Raw genomic sequence first — 21,756 nt, forward strand, 5'->3', positions numbered from 1 at the left:
TTGTCATCTGTAAAACTGAGAAGATAATACCTTGTAATACTAACTTCATAGGGTTGTTAAGGAGGAAACACCATTTTAAAATTCCAAATTAAAAAAAATCAAAAGCATTTTCACGAGAAAACACTTTATAAACTATAAAATATATTTGGAATGAACTATTATTAGCTTATCTAACTCTTTCCTTTTAGGAGTTAAAAAGTGAAACGAACAGCAGGAGTAAGAAAATTTGCCTAAGATCACACTCTAATAATGAGGAGCCAGTCTGAAACTAGAACTCTTATCTGCTCATTCTAGTCTCTTTATTATTCCATACCACATGAATTATCTTTTTTTTTTTTGTATTTTTTTTTTATTTTAAACCCTTAACTTCTGTGTATTGACTTTATAGGTGGAAGATTGGTAAGGGTAGGCAATGGGGGTCAAGTGACTTGCCCAGGGTCACACAGCTGGGAAGTGGCTGAGGCCGGATTTGAACCTAGGACCTCCCGTCTCTAGGCCTGGCTCTCAATCCACTGAGCTACCCAGCTGCCCCCCACATGAATTATCTTTTATTGCATATATTTTCAGTGGCATCTATCCTCATGATTGCTCGATTGATTATGTTAATTTGGGATAGCTTTTTAATTCTGAATATTCATTACATTTAAATGCTTATTCTGAAAGGAGATTTTAGGTTGTAATTATGTTGAGAAAAAAAGTTTTAGATATTTTTCCCCTCAACTTCTTAGTTGTAGTTCCTTAATTTAATGCGCCATGCTCATAACTATTATGTGTTTCTTCATTGGCTTTTGGAACTCTTGGAACACTATAATGGTTCATGACTTACAACCAAACAGCAACAAATGGTGGAATATTGTTATTAAAAGGATAAATCTTCATTTCTGAGAAATGTTTTATTATTATTAAGGGAGATTTGGAATATCATAAGAAAAATCCAGTCTATTATTATTACCTTAGTCTCCTCATCTGTTGAATGAGGAAATTGTCTAGCTCTATATCTATCTATATCTATATCTGTATCTATCTATCTGTCTGTCTGTCTGTCTGTCTGTCTATTTATAGGCTCTTTGGATGGATTTGGTAAAAGTCCTAGTTCTGATATTCAATGTGTGATCATGGGCAGTTATCTTAAACTCTTTCAGCCTTAGTATCTTTATCTAAAATATGAATGAAGCTTATAGTACTTATCCTATCAGACTTGTAAAGTTCAAGTAAGGTAATATATACATAAAGTATTTTACAAGTCAAAAAGCATATAAATGTCAGGTTTTCCTGTCATTATTATTGTTATAAACATGAAAGGATTATGAACAAGTTCAAGTGAAAGCTGCATTTTTAAGAATATCTTATATTATAACTCATTTTTATATTTTAAAAACCAAGTTTGTTGGAACTAAACTGAATAAGTATATACTGAAAGATAAGGCTATATTTCTAAGGCTTTTTTTGTTGTTGTTAGAATTAGATAAATATAGAAAGTTGAGACTACTAAGATTTTGAGATGGTATTAATAAATAAGAACAATAAAAGGAAAATTTTTAATTATCTGAAGCATGGCTTTAATTAGGTAAATTGTGTTTTTATATGAAAACATTTTTGCAAATCATTTTCTTTTTTTTTTTTAACATTTTCCTTCTTAGGCAGAAAATCTTCTTCTTGATGCTGACATGAACATTAAAATTGCTGACTTTGGTTTTAGTAATGAATTTACAATTGGAAACAAATTAGATACATTTTGTGGCAGTCCTCCCTATGCAGCTCCTGAACTTTTCCAAGGAAAGAAATATGATGGCCCTGAAGTAGATGTATGGAGTCTTGGTGTCATTTTGTACACATTAGTCAGCGGATCATTGCCATTTGATGGTCAGAACCTAAAGGTAACAGTTTAAATTCAGGATGAGTTTTTACTTTCAAGCTTTCTAGCTTCAGTAGTCAACTATATACATATATATAAATTTTTTTTTTTAAGGAACTACGGGAGCGAGTCTTACGAGGGAAGTATCGTATTCCTTTCTATATGTCTACAGACTGTGAAAATCTTCTGAAAAAATTATTAGTACTGAATCCAATAAAAAGAGGCAGCTTGGAAGTAAGTAATTTATGGAAACAAACTTTAGTATAACTAAAATTCCAGTGATGGAAAAGCTTAAAGTTTTCCTGCAACTTTCGCAAAAGTCTATGCTTTTGACAGTTTTGTAATGCATTGAAAGAAGAAGTTATATGAAAAATAAAACACAACTTATATGACTTATTCTTTGTCCACTGAGAACTTTCTGGAAAGATATTTGTTTTTTATTTGCTCTACTGTAAGTTACTAGACATGGAACTTTAAGACAATACAAAAGTAGAGAAATACAATTGATTTTTACTTGTAGTTGTGAAATATTTAGCTGAAAAGTTAAGGAGTTACTTATATAGAAGAGGCAACAGAGTACATTGAATATGGGCAGTATTTAATAATTATTGGATGAATTAAACCATTACAAATTCAAATCTAATTAACAGTTAATAATTCCAAGTAAAATAGATAACTCAAAATTATGTAGTAATTCAAATTTTACAGAATGCTTTTGTTAAAGAAATAAAAATAAGGTAGGTAAAACAAGGGACATCAACTAATGGAGAGTTTTAGTAAAACATTCTCTGGGCCAGTATAGAAAAACATAGGAGTTTTTAACTGGGACATATAAGAAGTATTAGCTGAATGCTTAATATAGTATCATATACCCATAAACATTTAGTAAATGTGACTTATCTATTTTGATGATAAAACCCATTGTTTAACTGTTTTAGAAGCCATTTGTAACAAAGATATTAGTCTTCAAAATAGCTAATGCCCCTATTTCCTTCTGATGCTGTGCATTTAGAAATAGATTATTCCTTGAGTGTTTTGCCCATCTATTTTTAGAAATGTTATAGCATGTACTAAAATGATTTCAACAATCCAGCATGTATTGTGCACTAGTGACATTTTTGTTTCATTTGTCTGCCTAAATAGAAAGGGTAGAAAATTCAGATCATTAACTTCATTTAAACTGTACTTTTTTAGTGTAGCAATTGGGCTTTCTGACACGGATTCCATGCTGGTTAGGAAGCATCCTAATAGTGAGCCATCCCTGTGTACAGAGCTCTCAGGTTAGTTTGGGCTTTGTAATTTTTTTCCACAAGTGTTTTTCACTAAAGGATAACATGTTTGGTGGAAGTCAAGAGATGGTGGAAATTAAGGGATGGTAACCTCTGTTGGTAATGATACTAAACTATGTCTTTGGATCAGCATAAGATTTATTTTTATGAGATATTTATTTGAATGGGATATAGTTTTTTTCCATTTTATAGTTTTGTATGTGTTCCCCCAAACTCCAAAATAAACAATGTAGATAACTTTTAAAATTTGAAATTGATATAATGGAAAAACTCAGCTTTGTTCAAAATCTTTTTTTAAATGAAGTTGATTATTATATGTAATTTACAATATTTAGTCTATTTCTATTGTTTTGGTTTAGAACTGTGATTTCATTGGGAATTCCCAGTATGGACACTCTTCACTAATGCAAATCAGCAACTACCCTGCAACTTATAGACCTAGAGAATTACCTGGGGCAATAAAAAGTCAAATGAACTGCCCTAAGTCAAACATTATTTTTCAGAGATAAGACTTGAACCCAAGACTTCCATATTATTAGGCCAGTTATACTGCACTACTTCTTGGGGTTTAGACTGTTTTATGTCTAAGTTAACTCATGATTCTCTTGCCTATCCATACCTACTCCCTCCTTTCTTTGAAGGAGTGTCCTTTTCCTGAGTTTTTCTTCAAGTGATTACTGTCATGAAGTGATAACAATGGGATAATCTAATGAATAGATTGAAAAGAATGCATAGAAAATGGTTTAGAGATAGATATCATTTAAAATACTTTGAGTGGTTCAAAAATTTTACTTAGGTGATTTAAATTCATAGTGGTTAAATTAGGATAACTTCTGCCCTTAAAGTTAATATTATATGTAATCTGAGTTAGTTTGAAAAGCTAGATTGCTACTGTTGTATTCCTGATGACTAGATGTTTTTACATTATTGACTTCTGTAAGACCACCCTCTACAGAAAATCCTTCTAGCTTATCACATCTCAATGTGACAACTGTGTATTGAAGAGGCCATTTTGTAGAAACTTATTTTTACAATCCCCCCAAATGGCTTTTTGGAGGGAGGAAAGCATTTAGAATTTATTTTAAATGAAACCTTAGAAATTTAGCTTTGATGTAGTAAGGACTTGTATTTTTAATTCATAAGTTTAAAAAATTGTTTATTTCTCAACTTCCCCTTATTCTATGGCACTTTGCAAGCCATATGTGAAGAACTAATATATTATGACTTGAAAAGACTATGTTATTTAGCTTTTATAATTTCTTCTTTCTCCCTGAAATTTACTCAAATTAAAATTTGTTTTTGATGGCTTCAGTAAATTAATAATATTTTTAGTTCACATATATAAATTTTAATAACCATCCAGTTGTATATTTGCAATTTAAATTTGTTAACTATCATTCTTATATGTTAATTTTTGGAACATATATATAAATTATATAAATTTATTAACTATTATCCTTATGCTTCCTCTCCTTTGGAGGCATAGTGGGAGAAAAATTAATAAAATCAATGTTCATTTTTACTGACTTCACATAGAATGTTCCAGCTTCTGAACAAGTAGTCAGACTTTTTTTTTTCATGTTGATATATATACACACACACACTGTAAAATTTTGATAATTGCATTAATGGGTGAGAGTAGTGGTATGAATAATACAAAATATTTATGATCTTAGAAGCTATCTTGTTTACATTTGAATATGAATGTATATACTGATTTATGAAATGACCATGCTTCAAACCAAATGTAAAACTACACTACTCCACAACTGATTTGAAAAAAATTCCATAACAGGAATGTACTATATCACTTCTTAAATCATCAAACCAATGCCTACTTCATTGCCTCTTCTCCCTACTCATCTTCCCTCTTTATTTCTCCCCTTCCTTAATTTAGACAAGTAATTGTGAGGTAATTTATTGGGAAATAAAAATATTTTAGGAAAGTAAATTAGAAAAGTATTTTTGCCGTCAGAATCAAATAATGTTATAGTTGGAAGGACATTTATCAAGTCTAAATCTCTTTTTTTACAAATAAGGAGGCTGAGGCCAGTGGACTTAAGTGATTTCCCAAAATATTTTCTTGCAGCTTCTAGGCTAGGGTAATAGGCAAAAAAATCTTTTATATATCTGTAAAATAGTTATATATTTGCAGAAGATAATAATAATAATAATGTAGAATTTAGATAGACTTTAAAAAAGGTTTGTAAAGGATTTTTTTGGTTGTTTTTTAAAATAAGTTTTTATTGCTCTTTGTTTTTGTAATCATCATAGTTATTCCAAAAATCCCTCCCTCCACCCCTTCCAGAGAACCATCCCATATAACAGATAGTATTTTTTAAAGAGGAAAAAAAGTCAGCATAATTGATTAATACAGTGAAAAAGTCTTATAACATATGCATTGTATAACACCTGTGGACCTCTCATCTCCACGAAAGGTTGAGTTGAAGGTGTCTTCTCATTCCTTTATTCAAGTCATTCTTGAGCTTTATAATTTCGTTATATTCACTTTTGATTTTTTGGTGTATTATTGTTCTTTACCTTTACCTTGCTGTAGTCACTATATCTTGTTTTTATAGTTTTGCTTATTTGAGTCTGCATCAGTTCGTTTAGATCTTTTAAAATTTCTCTATTTATCACACATATCATTTTTTACAGCATAGTGGTATTCCATTGCATTCCTGTGTAATAATTTCTTTGGCTATTCTTCAATTGAAGAATGTCTACCCTGTTTTTAGTTCTTTGCTGTCACAAAAAGAGATGCTCTAATTATTTTGTAATATTTTTTTCTTATATGGGACTGCTTTGGAGTATAAGCCCAGTAATAGAGTCTAGTTCAAAGGGTATGGACATTTTTGCCTCTTTATTTATGTAATTCCGAATTGCTTTGCAAAAGTTTTGTACCATTTCACAATTTCACCAACAATGTACTAGTGTGTCTTTCATTCCACAACCCCTCCAGTATTAACTGTTGCCACTTTTTGTCATCTTTGCCAGTCTGCAGGGTGGGATATAAAAAACTTCAGGATTGATTGGGATGTTCTTTCATGTGACTGTCAATATTTTGCAATTCTTCTTTTGAGAAATGTTTGCTCATATTCTTTGATCACTTATCTATTGGAGAATGGCTGTTAGTCACATATAATTATTCGTTTACATATATTTGTATGAAGGGTTTTAAAATGTATTATCTCATTTGATCTTCACAGCAACCCTATGAGGTAATGCTGTTATCATCCCCATTTTGCAAGGAGGAAACTGATGCTGAAAGGTTAAATGAATTGCCCAGTTCACATAGCTAGTGTGAACCAGCTCAGTTCCTAAGTGAGGATTTTAACCTGCGTCTTTCTGAATCGACAAGGTCCATCACAAAATGAGAACTCATAGCAAGCTGCCCAGATTCTTATGTGACTTTGCATATTAAAAAATATTTTAGAATAATATTTTTATCTGATAGCCTTTATGTTTTTACGTCTTTTATGAATGTACAACTTAAATAAGTTTATATTGTCTTGGGATAATTAAAATGATTCTTTATAAATATCTGACATTTTGTTAGTGTTGTTTTCATATCGTCAGTAATTTTACTTCCATTCTATTGATAATGATAGCTATCATGATAATTTCTTTTATTAAATTTGAATCATGTTTTTGTCAGCTTTCCTGGTTGGGGTTATCTGGCCATGTATGATATAATTTGCTTCTGTCCTCCTGTCCTTTATGCCACCCAACCTCGGTTAAGTGAGAATCCTTTTGCTCTAGCAGTGACCCTCCTCTGTCCTCTGCACCTGTAGTAGCTTTTGGAACTCCCCACTGCCTTCCAAGGCTAACCCAGATGGCCAGAAGAGGAGAGCTTACTACACAAAAAAGATGTAGACCTCCCTATTTTTGTCAATAATTCAGTTCAGCCCCTTTTATTATTTCTTGCTTTCTTTAATTTATTCATAAGTATTATTCCTGAACTCAGGATTATGAAGAAATCCCTACCTAATTAATTACCTACATATATGTATTTACCTTCATAATATCTCAATCTCAAATTAATCTTAAGAAAATATGCTCTACACAAAAGTACATGCATTAGATAAATTTTTTATTCTGTTTTAAAGTAGCAACTACTATTGCTAGAATGTTTCTGTAGTATGGAACATAAATCATTCTTGGTGTAGGATAGAGCATAACAACAGATAACTTAAAGGAATTGCTTGCCATTGGCCAGGATAAGAAAAAAAGAAAGAATTTGATATCACTCTCTCTTCTACTTCTGCTCAGCAACCTTTCTCCTTATCTTTTCCTTTCTTCCCTTCTTTGGAATGATGTACCAGTCCTTCAAAGAGACACAAGTGATGAACCGAAACTGCAACTCCATCCACTCTTGGAACAAAGGTGCTTAAACCCAAAGATGAACTTTGAAATTTTAAACGTAATATTATCTTTCATTCACTTGCAAATTATCTCCTTTTTTCTTTAGCTCTTAAAAAAAAGAAAAAAAAATCCTGTCAGCCCTACTTAAATAAACATTCAAGATATGCTGAATGAAGAAACTCAACATGTCCAAGACCAAATTCACTGTCATTTTCTCCTGTGCCCCATTTGGTTCATACCTACCCCAAATGAAGCCTTCTGCTTTCAGATTCTTTGTTTCTTTCAATGATACTATCAAGAACCCAGATTTAAAGTTGAAAGTCATATTTGACTTCAGTCTCTTCCTCCTCATTCTTCCTTTCTTTCCATTCCTAAGCCCACTGCCCTGGTTTAGGCCTCTCCCTTTCACTTCTCCAGTACTATCTCCAAGTTAGTCTTATTACTTCTGATATCATTCCAGTAATTTTTACATACTGCCACTAGATCAGTTCTCCTAAAATTCTATTTACTTCCCCTGCTTAAAGACACAAAACAATTGAATCAAGTCTAAGCTCTTCCTGTAGGGCTTTAAAGCTTTATGAGGCGGAACCCATTTTTCTTTCTGGTTAAACTACTTTTTTCACTGTTCCTGCCTATATCCTAAATCCTACTTGTTCTTCAAAGCCTGCCTCAAGTCCTTCCCCCTTTACAAAGTCTTTCCTGAAAATCCATCCCACACTGATATCTCTTCTCCTCTTATATTTTTATCCTTTCTGCCATGTCATTTAAGTATATTCTGCCTGATGCTATTCTTTATTTCTTGCTTATATATATCTCTGGTATGTTTCCAGCTAAATTATAGACTCCATGGAGGCAGAGATGTCTTGTTCTTATTCAGAAGTATTACAGTAAAAAAAAATAAATGTAAAATTTTTACATTTAGATATTTATATTTATAATATTTACATAGATCAATTAAGAATGTTAAGAGTTCTAAATTATATTTAATTTTGTAATTATTGACTACTGCATAATTATTCTTTGGAAAATGAATGTGAGGAAAAGAAATTTCTAAATTGTCCCACCTTTTTTTTTTTTATTTTTTTTATTTTTTTAATTTTGAACCCTTAACTTCTGTGTATTGACTTATAGGTGGAAGATTGGTAAGGGTAGGCAATGGGGGTCAAGTGACTTGCCCAGGGTCACACAGCTGGGAAGTGGCTGAGGCCGGATTTAAACCTAGGACCTCCTGTCTCTAGGCCTGGCTCTCAATCCACTGAGCTACCCAGCTGCCCCCTCCACCTTTTTGACAATACTATTGTGTTAATAAAAAAAACCCAGCATACAATTTTTTTCTTTCAAAACCCACACTCTAAGTTAGGGCTAAAGTAACATGGGGCCTGGGAGAATTCTTTAGTGAATGGACAGCTTTGACAGAATTCATAGCCAAGGGTTCTAGAACCAATCTAGTTATGTAAAGAGTGTTGGAACAAACAGAAGTGGTGAGGCTAAGGTAGCAGCTGCCATTCACTTTTATGCAGTGCACATTCAATCCATTATAATAAAAATATATTAAACACTTACAGTTTATCAGGCAGTATGCCATGTATCTGGAATACAAAGACAAAAATAAAGCTTTTCTGCCAAGTTTTTTTTAATTAGTACTATCCTGATATATTTGTTTCATTCTATTAGATTTGTGGCCCTTCATAGTATGAATTTTCTCAAAACTCTCAAAATTTTACATGTTCATTTTAGTGAACAATACTTTTTAAAAATTTCAGTGCTATATGTCTTTATGAGACACTTTTCCTTTATGAGCTAGCTAGACTCATTTTTCTGTCTTTTTCAGAAGACCATCAGTTCTTATGCTAATATCACTGACTTCAAGCATAAGATGGAGATAATCACCATATTTTTAATTTGCAAAATTGATATATCATTTATAATTTTTATGAAATTTTCCATACTGAACAAAGAGCATGGTTCTTCCCCAAGTAGAGGCAGTGTTCACACACACACACACACACACACACACACACACACACACACACACCCCTTTCTGCTGAAAATAGTCTCTTGATTTTTCCATAAAATAAGTAGTGTTATTCTATAAATTGTGACATCGGCCATTAGTAGAATGCCAGAGGTTTCTGATGATTCCTGCTGTCTTCTCTTATCCTTTTTGACACTGTTTTCTGTAACAGCATAATATAGATGCACAGAGAGAATTTGAAAGAAGAAAAATCAAGGCATGTCATTTCATAGAGTGGAGGCTATTTCAGCTTTATGTAGTCATTCATTAATAGACTTAACTAAAGTAATTTGTGTCTTAACCTTTGGTGGGCTCTGCCTTGTTAAGTTACTCAGGTTTGTGGAAACATTTTAAGGGAATGAATAAAAATGCTTTTTCACCTCAGCTTATTTTTGGAAATTTATTCCTGTTTGATTCTCAAGTGAATATATTTTCTATAATTGGGAGGTTTTGCCTCTAACACATTTTCATCATGAGGCTCATAGCTGCATAGGCTCATAGAATGAGATCTGAAACGTGTTGTAGATACCTTCTTGTCAAGCTTACTTATTTTATAGATTAGGGAAACAGAGACCCCATAAAGTGAAGTGACCTGACCAGGTTCACCTAGGCAGCATTAGTCTTTCATAGAAAGACTTTACTATCTGTAAAGTTGCCAAGTGATTCTGTTACAAGATAGGAATAAATCCTTTAAGTGAATCAGAAAGGAAGCAGCCATTAAATGAAAAGTATTAGGTGAGGTTAAGGTCCTCTTCTAATATTCTCCTAGACTACTTGAACTCACTTTTTTTTTAAACCCTTGTACTTCGGTGTATTGTCTCATAGGTGGAAGAGTGGTAAGGGTGGGCAATGGGGGTCAAGTGACTTGCCCAGGATCACACAGCTGGGAAGTGGCTGAGGCCGGGTTTGAACCTAGGACCTCCTGTCTCTAGGCCTGACTCTCACTCCACTGAGCTACCCAGCTGCCCTTGAACTCACTTTTAAAGGTTACCCAAAGGCATCATCCTTTATCCTGTTGCCTTTTTGATTCATTTTGGGACTAATTCCTACCTCATAAAGCTATCACCTCACCTGGATAACCTAATTTTTGTAATTTAACACTTCAGTCCCCTTTTTTTGTGATGAGTTACTGACTGACCTTTATTAAACTATGTGTTAGAGTAGATCTAGGAAAGACCAGTTCTCTTACAAGATATAACTAGACATGCCTATAATGATTTAAAATAGTACAATCCTGTTTTCAAGCTTCAGTGTTGTAAAATTATATAACTAGAGGCCATTCTAGAGATCATCTAGTCTAATTCCTTTGTCTTATAGCTTAGGCAGCTTATCCATTGTCACATACAGCAGAACTAAGCCTTTTAACTCCCAATACAAAGTTTTCCAATAGATTACATTGCCCTATTATTAGAAATTCAATAAAATGGATATAAGCATACTATCCATATTGATTATATCAAGGGTTCAAAGTTATATGACCCTGGGGAATTCATTTAATTGCTTTACACCTCACTTTCCTCAGTAGAGGCAGAAAATCTGGTTTAAGATCTTAGCTCTGCCATTCCATTTAGTAGATGTGGAATCCTTGTCCAAATATCTCTCTGCGACCCAGTTACCTTACCTATAAAATGAGAGCCAGATTAGATAAACCTTATTATAATTTTAACTCTAAATACCATAAGTTTATGTATAGTATAACATTTTATATATTAAAGCCTGTCTATAGCAAATAAAATATTAGATGGATAGCCCAAGTGTTGTACTAGTACCCATGAAATAAAATACCTAAAGGAAGGCCTTCTACATATGACAAAGGTTCTCTATGGAAAAATATGGACCAAAAGAATTACACAGGATGAAAAGGTATGGAAAGGTTATATAAGTACCGATGAACAAAATACCAGAATGATCTAAAGTAGATCTATAAGACCATATGATAATACTTCAAAGATCTTTAATTTATTGGTATGGATATTCCTTCCATTTCTTCCACCAGTCCATGTTATAGCACTTCACACACACACACATACAACACACACACACACACACACACACACACAAACACAGAGTGTATGTAGTAAATAGAATTCCATAGTAGATGGCATTTGAGACTAAAAGGCAAGACTATAAGCATTTATTGTTACTATGTGCCAAGCCTTGTGGTAAGTACTGGGGATAGGAATACAAGCAAAAAGAAAAACAATCCTTCCCCCAATGTAGGAAACTTATGTTCCATGTAGGAAGGTAACCTATGAGGGGAAGGGAAGAGAAGAAGCATTTATCAGACTCCTACTATGTGCCAGTCATCATGCTAAACCTTTTTGGTCTTATTAATATTTGCAAAGTGCTTAGCACAATGCTTGGCACACAGTAGGAGTTTACTTTGATGGGGACATGGTGTCAGAGTCAGTAAAATTAGAAGCAGAGCCAGGAAGTGAATGGAATTTGGACTTTGAATTGTTATGGCCAAAATATTCATCACCTTAGTTCATCACCCATTGATACTCTTCTCCATATCTGACTAGACTGCCTAGGTCAGGAGTCATCACTTGGCCCATACTCAAAGCATTTGGAGTATGACAGAACCTAATGCAACTTTCACTGTTTTGCTGTAGCATTTGAGAATACCAAATCATTTGAATGTCCCATTGAGCCATCAGAGTAAAACTTCAGCAAAGAAGTTATAAAAAACATTTAATGTTTAGCTTTTCTTAAAAGTTTAAAAGACCTTGAGGAATTATTTAGGTTCTCTATGACTTTTTAAGGAAGGAATTTGTTGCTGCCTTTTTCTTCCAATAAATGTGTCAAAAATAGACATTGACTGAATCTTAATATTTAAAGGACTAAGGGATTTAGTTTTGAGGGTCTAGAGAGCTAAAGTCTCATGAATTTAACTATCTAGATTGACATTTCATGGTCCTTCCTTCCTAATAAAGAATATTTGTGTTTAATGATAGAGGGATGAGCAATCATTACCAAAAGCCCTTTGCTTTTGTAAAGGCACAAAGTATTTATGCAATAGCTATTAGCCTCAAAGCTGTTTTCTTTGAATCACCAGTTGACAGAGTCAGCTTCTTTACCTACATGCCAAATTAGGGTACTGTTTACCTTAGGTAGGTATAATAATAGTACCTTAATTTAAAACTATAAATTAATATAGCAAATTATTATTGCATACATTAACAATTAAATTAATATTAACAATAAAATATTGAATAAATTAATATAATAAATGAATAAAATAAAACAATATAAAAACAATATAATTAAGTTTAAAAGGGCTCACCTGTAGAATAGTTTTACAAGCATGCACACACACACACACACACACACATGCATGCAATAATTTTTTAGCCACAGCAATTGACTGAAGGTGTGAGAAATTGATATCTCTATCAGTAGAAGGATACATAAACTGGTGTAAACAGAGATCCTTGAAACAATAAAGTAATTGCATCTCTCATCCATGGAATCTGGTTGGCTCTTTAGAAAACACTGATATTTTTTCTTGCTTGTGATTTTGGTTTTTTTTGTTTTGTTTTGTTTTTAAACATGACTGAAAAATTGAAAGGGCAAATGAAAGATAAGAAAGGTATCAGTATGAAAAGTTCACATCCATAGAAGTATTTTGCCTCTACTGAGTAAAAGTTAGCAGCTCTGCCTTTAATACTTGTAGCTAAGTCCTGCTTTTCTTTTTTTTTCCAGAAACATTAACAATTTTTTTCTTCTCACTATTCTTACTCTTTTCTGTTGTGGTGATGTGTATTCCCTGATCATTGATTGTTACCTGATCACATTAATATTTTTCTAAATTTTAATTTGGAGAAGTCAGTGAGTTTTCTTTTTAATGAATCAGCCAGATAGTGAAATGAAATTACATTGCCTGGAGTGATTACAAACAAGTAGAATCTAATGTCATTGTTGACTAAAAATACAATTAAAAAAAACAAAAAAAACCTTTAAAATTTATAGTATTTTATTAGTAAACATATGTAAATTATGTGTAATTTTTAAAAATTTCCTTATAATTCTCTTGATTACTTGGTATATGGATACAATTCTTTGGAACATCCTGGTGGAGGACATTACAGCTTAATCAGAGATCTATATATTTTATGTGATAATAGAATTCACATTTGGAACTCTACTTTTGTAACCTAATTGTTAGTTTTATTAGGAAATGGGAAAAATACATTCTCTAAGTAGATATTCTTAGCCATAAGAAGAGCTTTATGAAGAATAACAACTTTTACAAATTAATTGTTAAAAGAGTAGAGCATGTGCTTTATGCACAAGAAACATTATTTAGAAAGGAAGGAGAAATTATGCTTTGGGCTTCACATGATAATTAAGATTAAACAGTAAATAAAGAAAAATATTAAAATATATAAATGTGTAACATGCATCAGATAATAGAGAATATAAAATAATTTTTTAAAACATTTTTATAATTCAGAGTTTCCACCATATGTTTCCCTCTTATTCCTGACTAACCTTATCTAGGTTTCCAAATTAGCTTCTCTGTTGCTCTCTCTTAGCTCAAGGCTCAGTTCTGTTCCTTGGTTTGAGTCTGACATCAGTGATCTATTCATGTCCTCAGTTCCCTCCTTTCATTCCATATCTTACCCTGTTCCTAGCCCTCTGCTTTGATTCTATTTCATTATCTGTGCTGTGTTTAATGAATAAGTCTAATTCCTTTTCTTGTGATTTCTTCTTTTCTGTGCCTAGTAAATTAAGATTTTAAAAAGTAAATTGTATTAAGTGGAGGATATAAGAAAAGAGAATCATCTTTTCAACATCCCCAACTGGTTTTTAGCTAAACATATTATTAGAACCCCAAAACCCCAACAATTTGTTGCCATAGTTGATATTCAAAGATAACGCCTGTTTTTGCTTGACTTTGGAGGAGGATAAGAGACAGAAACCCTTTGGACCAACAGTGAGTGGACTTAGATGGTAATGGCATCTCTCAGGTGAACCTCTATTATACAGCTCCATTAGCATCATTTTCTCCTTTGCTTGAGTCTCACACAAACGTCACATAACTTCTTATTGAATAAATGATACATTCACAATTCTGAAAGTAGAGTTAAAATAAGTGGTGGAGTGTTCTGATTGACCAAATATAATATAGAGTTTATTTTCTAGCAAATAATGAAAGATCGATGGATGAATGTTGGTCATGAAGAAGAAGAACTAAAGCCATATACTGAGCCTGAACCAGATTTCAATGACACAAAAAGAATAGGTAAGTATTATTGTTGATTGTGTTTCTGGGCTAGAAATGAGACTCTTTTAGCACAATATCTGTCAAAACGGAGAAAACATTAAACTCTGAAGTGACATTTATATAGTGCTCTCAAATTCACAAAACACTTCATTATGTCATTTCACTTGCCTAAACAACCAGTCAGGTCAGTCCCGCAGGTATTGGTGTCATCATTTTACAAAGCTCAGGGAGTTTCCATTACCCACAAGTAAGGGTCAAAGGTGTATCTGAATGTAGATCTCCATTGCTATTTATTTGATACTACACTGATTCTAAATACATTATAATTTGTGAATATTAATAAGTATTTGAATTTTTCTATGTAAATGTAATTTGAAAGTCAAATTTTATTTTTAATGAAGAAATAGAAAATATTCTGCATTTTCTTTAAATGTAGTTTATCTGTAATCTGTTCTACATATTATCTTCATAAAGACATAAATTAGAACACAAGGAAGCTTTAAAACAATCCACATACTCAGAGATGCTTGCCATTTCTTTTGACTCTCCTACACAGTAAGAAATAATTGAGGAATAACAAGAAAATGTGGCATATATGCCAATGAAAATCTTAGAGGGTCAGATTTGAAAATACAGTCTGAGGTAAAGAATATCTCTAGTTCTCCTCCCACCATCAATAAGAGCCGCTCCCAGCTGTTCCCATTCCCATGCCTTTTTGTCATCTCTCCTTTTTACCTCAAGGCCCTCTTAAATCTACCTCCCTTTATGAGAGGAGTAACTTTTACCCCTTTCTTTGGGAGACAGTGGCAGTACTTCCTGTCTTGTCACTGGAACATCTGACTTAAAGTTGGGGGTAGGGAAACAAGAAAAGCATTCTAGAACATTTTTTCCACTAGGAGAGAACTGAAACGCTTCTTCACCACCTCAAACTGTACCAGGAGATCAGGAAGCAGAAAGCAAATGGCATATGGTTCACTTTTTATCCACTATGAATGTTGGAGGGCTTGTGTGTAAGTGTGCCTAGCTAGACAAAGGAGGCCAGCTCAGGAGTGTGGTAGACAGTGGCAAATGGCCTGGATTGATGAGGATCATCTGCATTTGGGTATAAGGAATATATGGTATATATGTATACACGTGTTAACTCAAAGGTTTAAAAATGTGTCCTGAGTACACATTGTAAGATCAGAACTTAATTGTCAAATCTGGACTTTGCAAATATGCTCATTTTGTTTGTTTATAAGAATATAATCTGTTTACCAACTAACAGTAGTTTTGTGGTTTTCTGAATTTTCTTGACTGTAGACATTATGGTAACAATGGGTTTTTCGAGGGATGAAATAAATGTATCCTTAATAAACCAGAAATATGATGAAGTCATGGCCACGTATCTACTTCTGGGCAGAAAACCACCTGACGTAAGTATTTCTTCCTGACTTTCTAAGTAATATAAATAATTTCAGTTTACTGAATATAATTGCTAAATATAAGATACCATTAACATGCTTTTTTTGTGGGGAGTGGAACTGAATTTGTCAATATAAGATTAAATTCCCTCCACCAGTGCAAAATGACAGCTCAACCTAACAGTCTTTTTTATAATTTAATTTTTAAAAATTATAAATGTGACAAACACCCCCAAAACCTAAACATTTCCTATACAAAGTAGAAATTAAAAGATTACATGTGAAGCCTCTAATCTCTGTCATATATAGCTTAATTTTATTTTTTGAAGAAATCTATAATAAATTCAACTTGCTACTTCCAAAGCTGTCTTGCTTGTGTTTTCTTCTGAACTTTCTTCTGTTCTCTTTAATAGATTTTTCTTTTTTTTTTGGCATTGCTAAATCTCCTATCTCTCCTGAACTAGCCTAATTGGGAGGATTGGAGGTGAGAAAAGAATGAAACAAGACAAAACAAAACAGTTTTTGTAACAAAAGGGCATAGTTAATTAAAACACATCCAAACATAGGCTGTGTCCAAAAATGTGACTTGGTTTTCAAAAGCTTCCTGAATTACTGTAGAGTTGTGTCTTTCACATAGTTATACAGCTGGGATCTATCAAAGATAGTGGTGAACCCATGCCTTCCTGGCTCCAAGACTAACCTTCTATCCACTATACTTCACTGTTAGAGTCTTTGCAATATAAGCATACATCAGGGGCATTGTGTACTTGGTTACAGGCCATCACATTAAAGCAAATATCAATAAAGTGAGTCACATGAACTTTATGGTATCACAGTACATATAAAAGTTATGTTTAAACTAAAAGTCTATTAAGTATGCAATAATATTATGTCTAAAAATAATGTATATACCTTTGTTAAAAAATACTTAATTGCTAAAAAATGTTAACCTTCATATGAACCTTCAGAGAGTCATAATTCATTTGCTGGTGGAGGGACTTGCCTCAGTATTGATGGCTGCTCTCTGATCAGAGTGGTGGTTGCTAAAGATTGGGGATGCTGTGGAAGTTTCTTAAAATAAGACTACAAAGAAGTTTGCTGCAACAATTGATTCTTTAACTTGAACATTTAGAGGCAATTGTGGGGTTATTCATTGGCCTAAATTCAATGTTGCTGTGTCTCAGGGTTTAGGGAGGCCAGAAGAAAAGGAGAGTCAGTGAACAGATGGAATAGTTAGGACACATACATTTATGAATTAAGTTTGCCATCTTATATAAGCACAGTTGGTGGCATCCCAAAACAGTTACAGTTGTAACATTAAAGACCTCTGATCACATATCACCATAACAGATATAACCCTTGAAAAAAACATGAAGTATTTCAAGAATTACCAAAACACATCACAGATTCAGAATATGAACATGCGCTTTTGGAAAAGTGGTACCAGTAAACTAGCCACAACCTTCAATTTATAAAAACAAAACAAAACATTATCTTCAGAACACAATAAAACAAAGTGCAATAAAATAAAGCATAACTGTATCTAGAAATACTTAATATCTAATACTCTAATTTATGGAATTTTAGGAAATAATTGATGCAAGATAGAATGGTAAACTTAATAACCTGACCTCATTCCTCTGGAACTTAGTTCCAATGAAGCTTGGATTAAATTTGTAGTGGTCATTTTTTTTCATAACAATGGGCCAGTATAACATCTTTTTTTAGAGAAAAGATAGTAACTAAAATCAGAGAAAATTTTGATGATAGTACGTATGCAAGAAGTGTTAGAATACAAATGTAGGAAAAGATAAGAGACTAATTGAAACTTCGTTAAGTTTCAAGAAATAACATATTTCCTTTGCTTGAAGGAGAGTGATTAGAAGTAAAGAGATGAAATTTAAAAGCCATCTACAAAAAGTAATAACTGAACCATGAGAACAAGTGATCCTTTAAAGGAAAAAAGAAGACAAACTAGGATAGTACTCAAGGTATAAAAAGCCATTCTTAGAATGTTCTTTATTATTCAGTAAAACAAAAATGATTTCTAATTTTTAAAAAATGTAACTGATTTTTATAAAGTATTTGAAAAATTTACCTTTTAAAAGTTATGAAGAGTAATCCTTACATTTTAAGTTTTTACTTTTGATTCATATAAAAAGCACTCTTATGAATGATCCATGGCTATCTAACCTGAATTATAAAATATTCTAGAAATTATAAAATATTCTGAACTTATTAATAGGATTCATATTAATGCAATATTAGAATTTTTAGTGAAACTGATGGTGAATGACTTTTGCATTAGAATATTATAGATCCAAATTTAGAACTTTAATAAAAGAGAGGTGGCAACAAATTATTTGTCCTTGTCAAGCTTGCCACCCTGAAAATTCTGGAAACCAGCAGTCACTTGCCAACAAAAATTTTTAAATTTTGCTCACTTTTTGGGTAAAGTATTATAGGATAGTTTTAAAATACCAAACTAATAAAGTAAGGTTATATGCCACTTCTTTTAAATCTTTTTGAAAAAAATTTTAATGTCCTTTTTCTTTTGCTTCTAGTTTGAAGGCAGTGAATCTTTGTCCAGTGGTAACTTGTGTCAGCGGTCTCGACCCAGCAGTGACCTAAACAACAGTTCTATGCAATCCCCTGCTCATCTGAAGGTCCAGAGGAGTATATCAGCAAATCAGAAACAGAGGCGTTTCAGTGATCATGGTGGGAAGCATTTTCAATCCAGTAATATACAAAGTCAGCAAGCAAACATTAGTCATATAGGAAGCATATATTAAGTGCTTGCTATATGCATGGGACTATGCATACCAAAAAAAGAAAAGAAAAGGAGGCCTTCTTCTAGGAGTTCTTTTTAATGCAAATAACCAAGTAGATAAAAGGAAAAAATATTTACATATATATATTATTAGTTCAATTTGTACATGTATGAGACATTCAATTTGATAAAGAGAATAATATGAACATTTCTACTAGGCAATTGTATTCTAGTTATATAAACTCCAAATTTCTCAAAATAATTCACAGGATTGAGTAATATAGAAAGTATCAGCTGGGTAAGTAGATCTGAGAATTATCATCATCGAGATGATAATTGGATCCTTGGGAGCTGATGAGGTCGCCAAGTGGAATAGTATTGAGGGAGAAGAGAAATGGAGCAAGATGGGGTTTTGGGGGACACACAGTTAGTGGGAGTAAACTAGATGAATATCTAGCAAATGAGTCTGAGGAGTCATCAGACAGGTGTAGAACCAGGACAGAGTAGTGTCATAAAAAGTTAGAGAAGAAAATATCCAGGAGAAGAGAATAAAGGATAGTGTCAAAGTCTGCATAAGTCAAGAAGAATGAGGATTAAGAAAAGGCCATTAGATTTTTAAAAAACCCTTACCTTCCATCTTAGAATCAATACTGTGTATTGCTTCCAAGGCAGAAAGTGTTAAGGGCTAGGCAATAGGAGTTAAGTGATTTGGCCAGGGTCATATAGATAAAAGAGTGTGAGGCCAATCTTGAACTCAGGACCTCCTGTCTCTGATCTTGACTCTTAATCCACTGGGTTACCTAGCTGTTCCCAAGGCCATTAGATTTGGCAATTAAGAGATTATTGACAACTTTGAAAGAACAATGTCATTTGAATAATTATGAGATCAGAAGCTAGCCCTGCAGAGGGTTTAGAAAGCTGGTGAGGACAAAAAAGAGGAGAGAGATAGGGTGATATATAGCAGGGATGGTAGGATGAAACGAGGATTTTTTTAAGGATAGGGAAGACATGACTACGTTTATAAATAGCAGAAAAATTATTAGAAAGGAAAGATTGAAGATTAGAGGAAGAATGGGGATATGAAAGAAAATCACCTGGTTAAGAAAATAAAATAGAATGGGATCACTTATGCATATGGCAAGGAGAAGGGCCTTCATCATATAAAATAGGAATGAAGGAGATAATGAAGGAAGATATCCTGAGTAATGTGACATGAGGAAGAAGAAGAGGAAGCCCTTAAATAACATTAATTTTTTTTTGGTAAAATATGAGACAAAAGACTCAACCAAGAGGGTATGTAAGGATCTAGTTGAGACTATATAACAAGTTTGTAATAAACCTATTCTGTACAGTTTTGTGACTTCTTTCTAGTTCTTTTCATCAGCTTTTGAGTAAGAGCAAAGAAGGTGAATAAGCAGAGTTATCCAGAAGTTTGGATTTGACAAGGAGTAATTTTGAGGAGATAAGGGGGCAAGGCACTCAGGTATACCAGGTAGGATAGAGTTGAATTAATTTACCAAAAGATCTGTATACAGAGAAGAGTTGAGCATAGTCAGTGGAGAGGTAATGGCCTTGGAATGATCTGAGGAGTTAAGACATTATGGTTGAGGACAAGGTTAACTGTCACAAGGCAGAGCAAAAGATGGAATGATAAAAACATGGTCAGATATTGGAATTTTAGAGTTCTTGAGCAATATTTGTGGATAATAACAAGATCGAGTGTATGACCATCTCTGTATATAGCAGAGATGGAGTGTAAATCATAGGAAATGAGTAGATAGAAGTACAAAATTAGGGTGTTTGAGGACAAAAGAAGTTGGGGTGGAAATAAAGGCTGAGTCAGTCACTAAACTCATTGAGGAAGGAAGGAAATATCCTTGGAATTAGCAGATAACATTTACCAGAATTTTGATTGGATGATAAATTTGGATTGATTGCAACCTCAAAGGAGGAAAAGTTACTTGGGTATGGAAGGTTTGGAAGTAGGAGTACTCCAACTCCTCCATCACAGCCTTGAGTTGGGAGTATGAATGAAAATGAAATTAGGACTGGAAAGAGTGTCTAGGGTTGATGCAAGGAAAAAGGTTTGAGATAGAAGCAACTTTGTTCATTCTGAAGTAGGTATTATAGAGAACATAGTGGAAGGGAAAGGGCTTGTGACATTCTTTTTAAATATTGAAGATCTACATTTTTATGTGCTTATTTATTCCTCATCCTTTTGAATTACTGATTTATAGTATCAAAAATGGTATCTACTTTTTGCCACATTTTTTCAAAGAACATTGATGTTTGGTTCATATTTCAGCATAAAGTTTGCAGAGGTACACATTTCTATGATCAAAGAGAATCTATTGTAATTTATGAACAGAAAAAACAAGTCATTTTTCAGCTGATGATGATATGTTTTATTTTACAGTTGGTCCGACAATTCCTGCTGCTGTGTCGTACACCAAAAGGGCTCAGGCAAACAGTGCGGAAAGTGAGCAAAAAGAGGAGTGGGACAAAGATGTATCTCATAAACTTGGCAGCACTATAGTTGGATCCAAAGCAGAGATGACAGCAAGTCCTCTTGTAGGACCCGAAAGAAAAAAATCTTCTACTATGCCAAGTGTTCGTATATATTATTGCATGTAGAAGCATACTGTGATCATGGTTTAAAATTCACATCATCATCTGTTTTTAAATTACAGAGTGCATATGTGTTTATTTGATCTCATTTATAAACTTTAGAAATTACAGAAAGGTTTTGGGTTTTTTGAAGGAAGGCATGATGGAATTTAAGAGTATAGTCAGTAGGAAATGGAGAGAAAACTGTCAGACTCACACCTTA

The 21,756-nt window shown here is 33.0% G+C and overlaps 1 protein-coding gene across 1 annotated transcript in view; it reads left to right on the top strand.

The window, feature by feature from the left end:
* The window catches only part of MARK1 (microtubule affinity regulating kinase 1), a 194,095-nt gene that overhangs the window by 152,787 nt on the left and 19,552 nt on the right, over window positions 1-21,756 (top strand). The window contains exons 8-13 of the mRNA XM_044674753.1: window positions 1,641-1,877; window positions 1,970-2,089; window positions 14,672-14,771; window positions 16,056-16,168; window positions 18,721-18,874; window positions 21,343-21,536. Of these exons, the coding sequence (XP_044530688.1) occupies window positions 1,641-1,877; window positions 1,970-2,089; window positions 14,672-14,771; window positions 16,056-16,168; window positions 18,721-18,874; window positions 21,343-21,536 (918 nt within the window). The remainder of the gene's footprint in view (window positions 1-1,640; window positions 1,878-1,969; window positions 2,090-14,671; window positions 14,772-16,055; window positions 16,169-18,720; window positions 18,875-21,342; window positions 21,537-21,756) is intronic.

The sequence above is a fragment of the Gracilinanus agilis genome, chromosome 4 (genome assembly GCF_016433145.1).
Source record: "Gracilinanus agilis isolate LMUSP501 chromosome 4, AgileGrace, whole genome shotgun sequence".
Taxonomy (NCBI): domain Eukaryota; kingdom Metazoa; phylum Chordata; class Mammalia; order Didelphimorphia; family Didelphidae; genus Gracilinanus; species Gracilinanus agilis.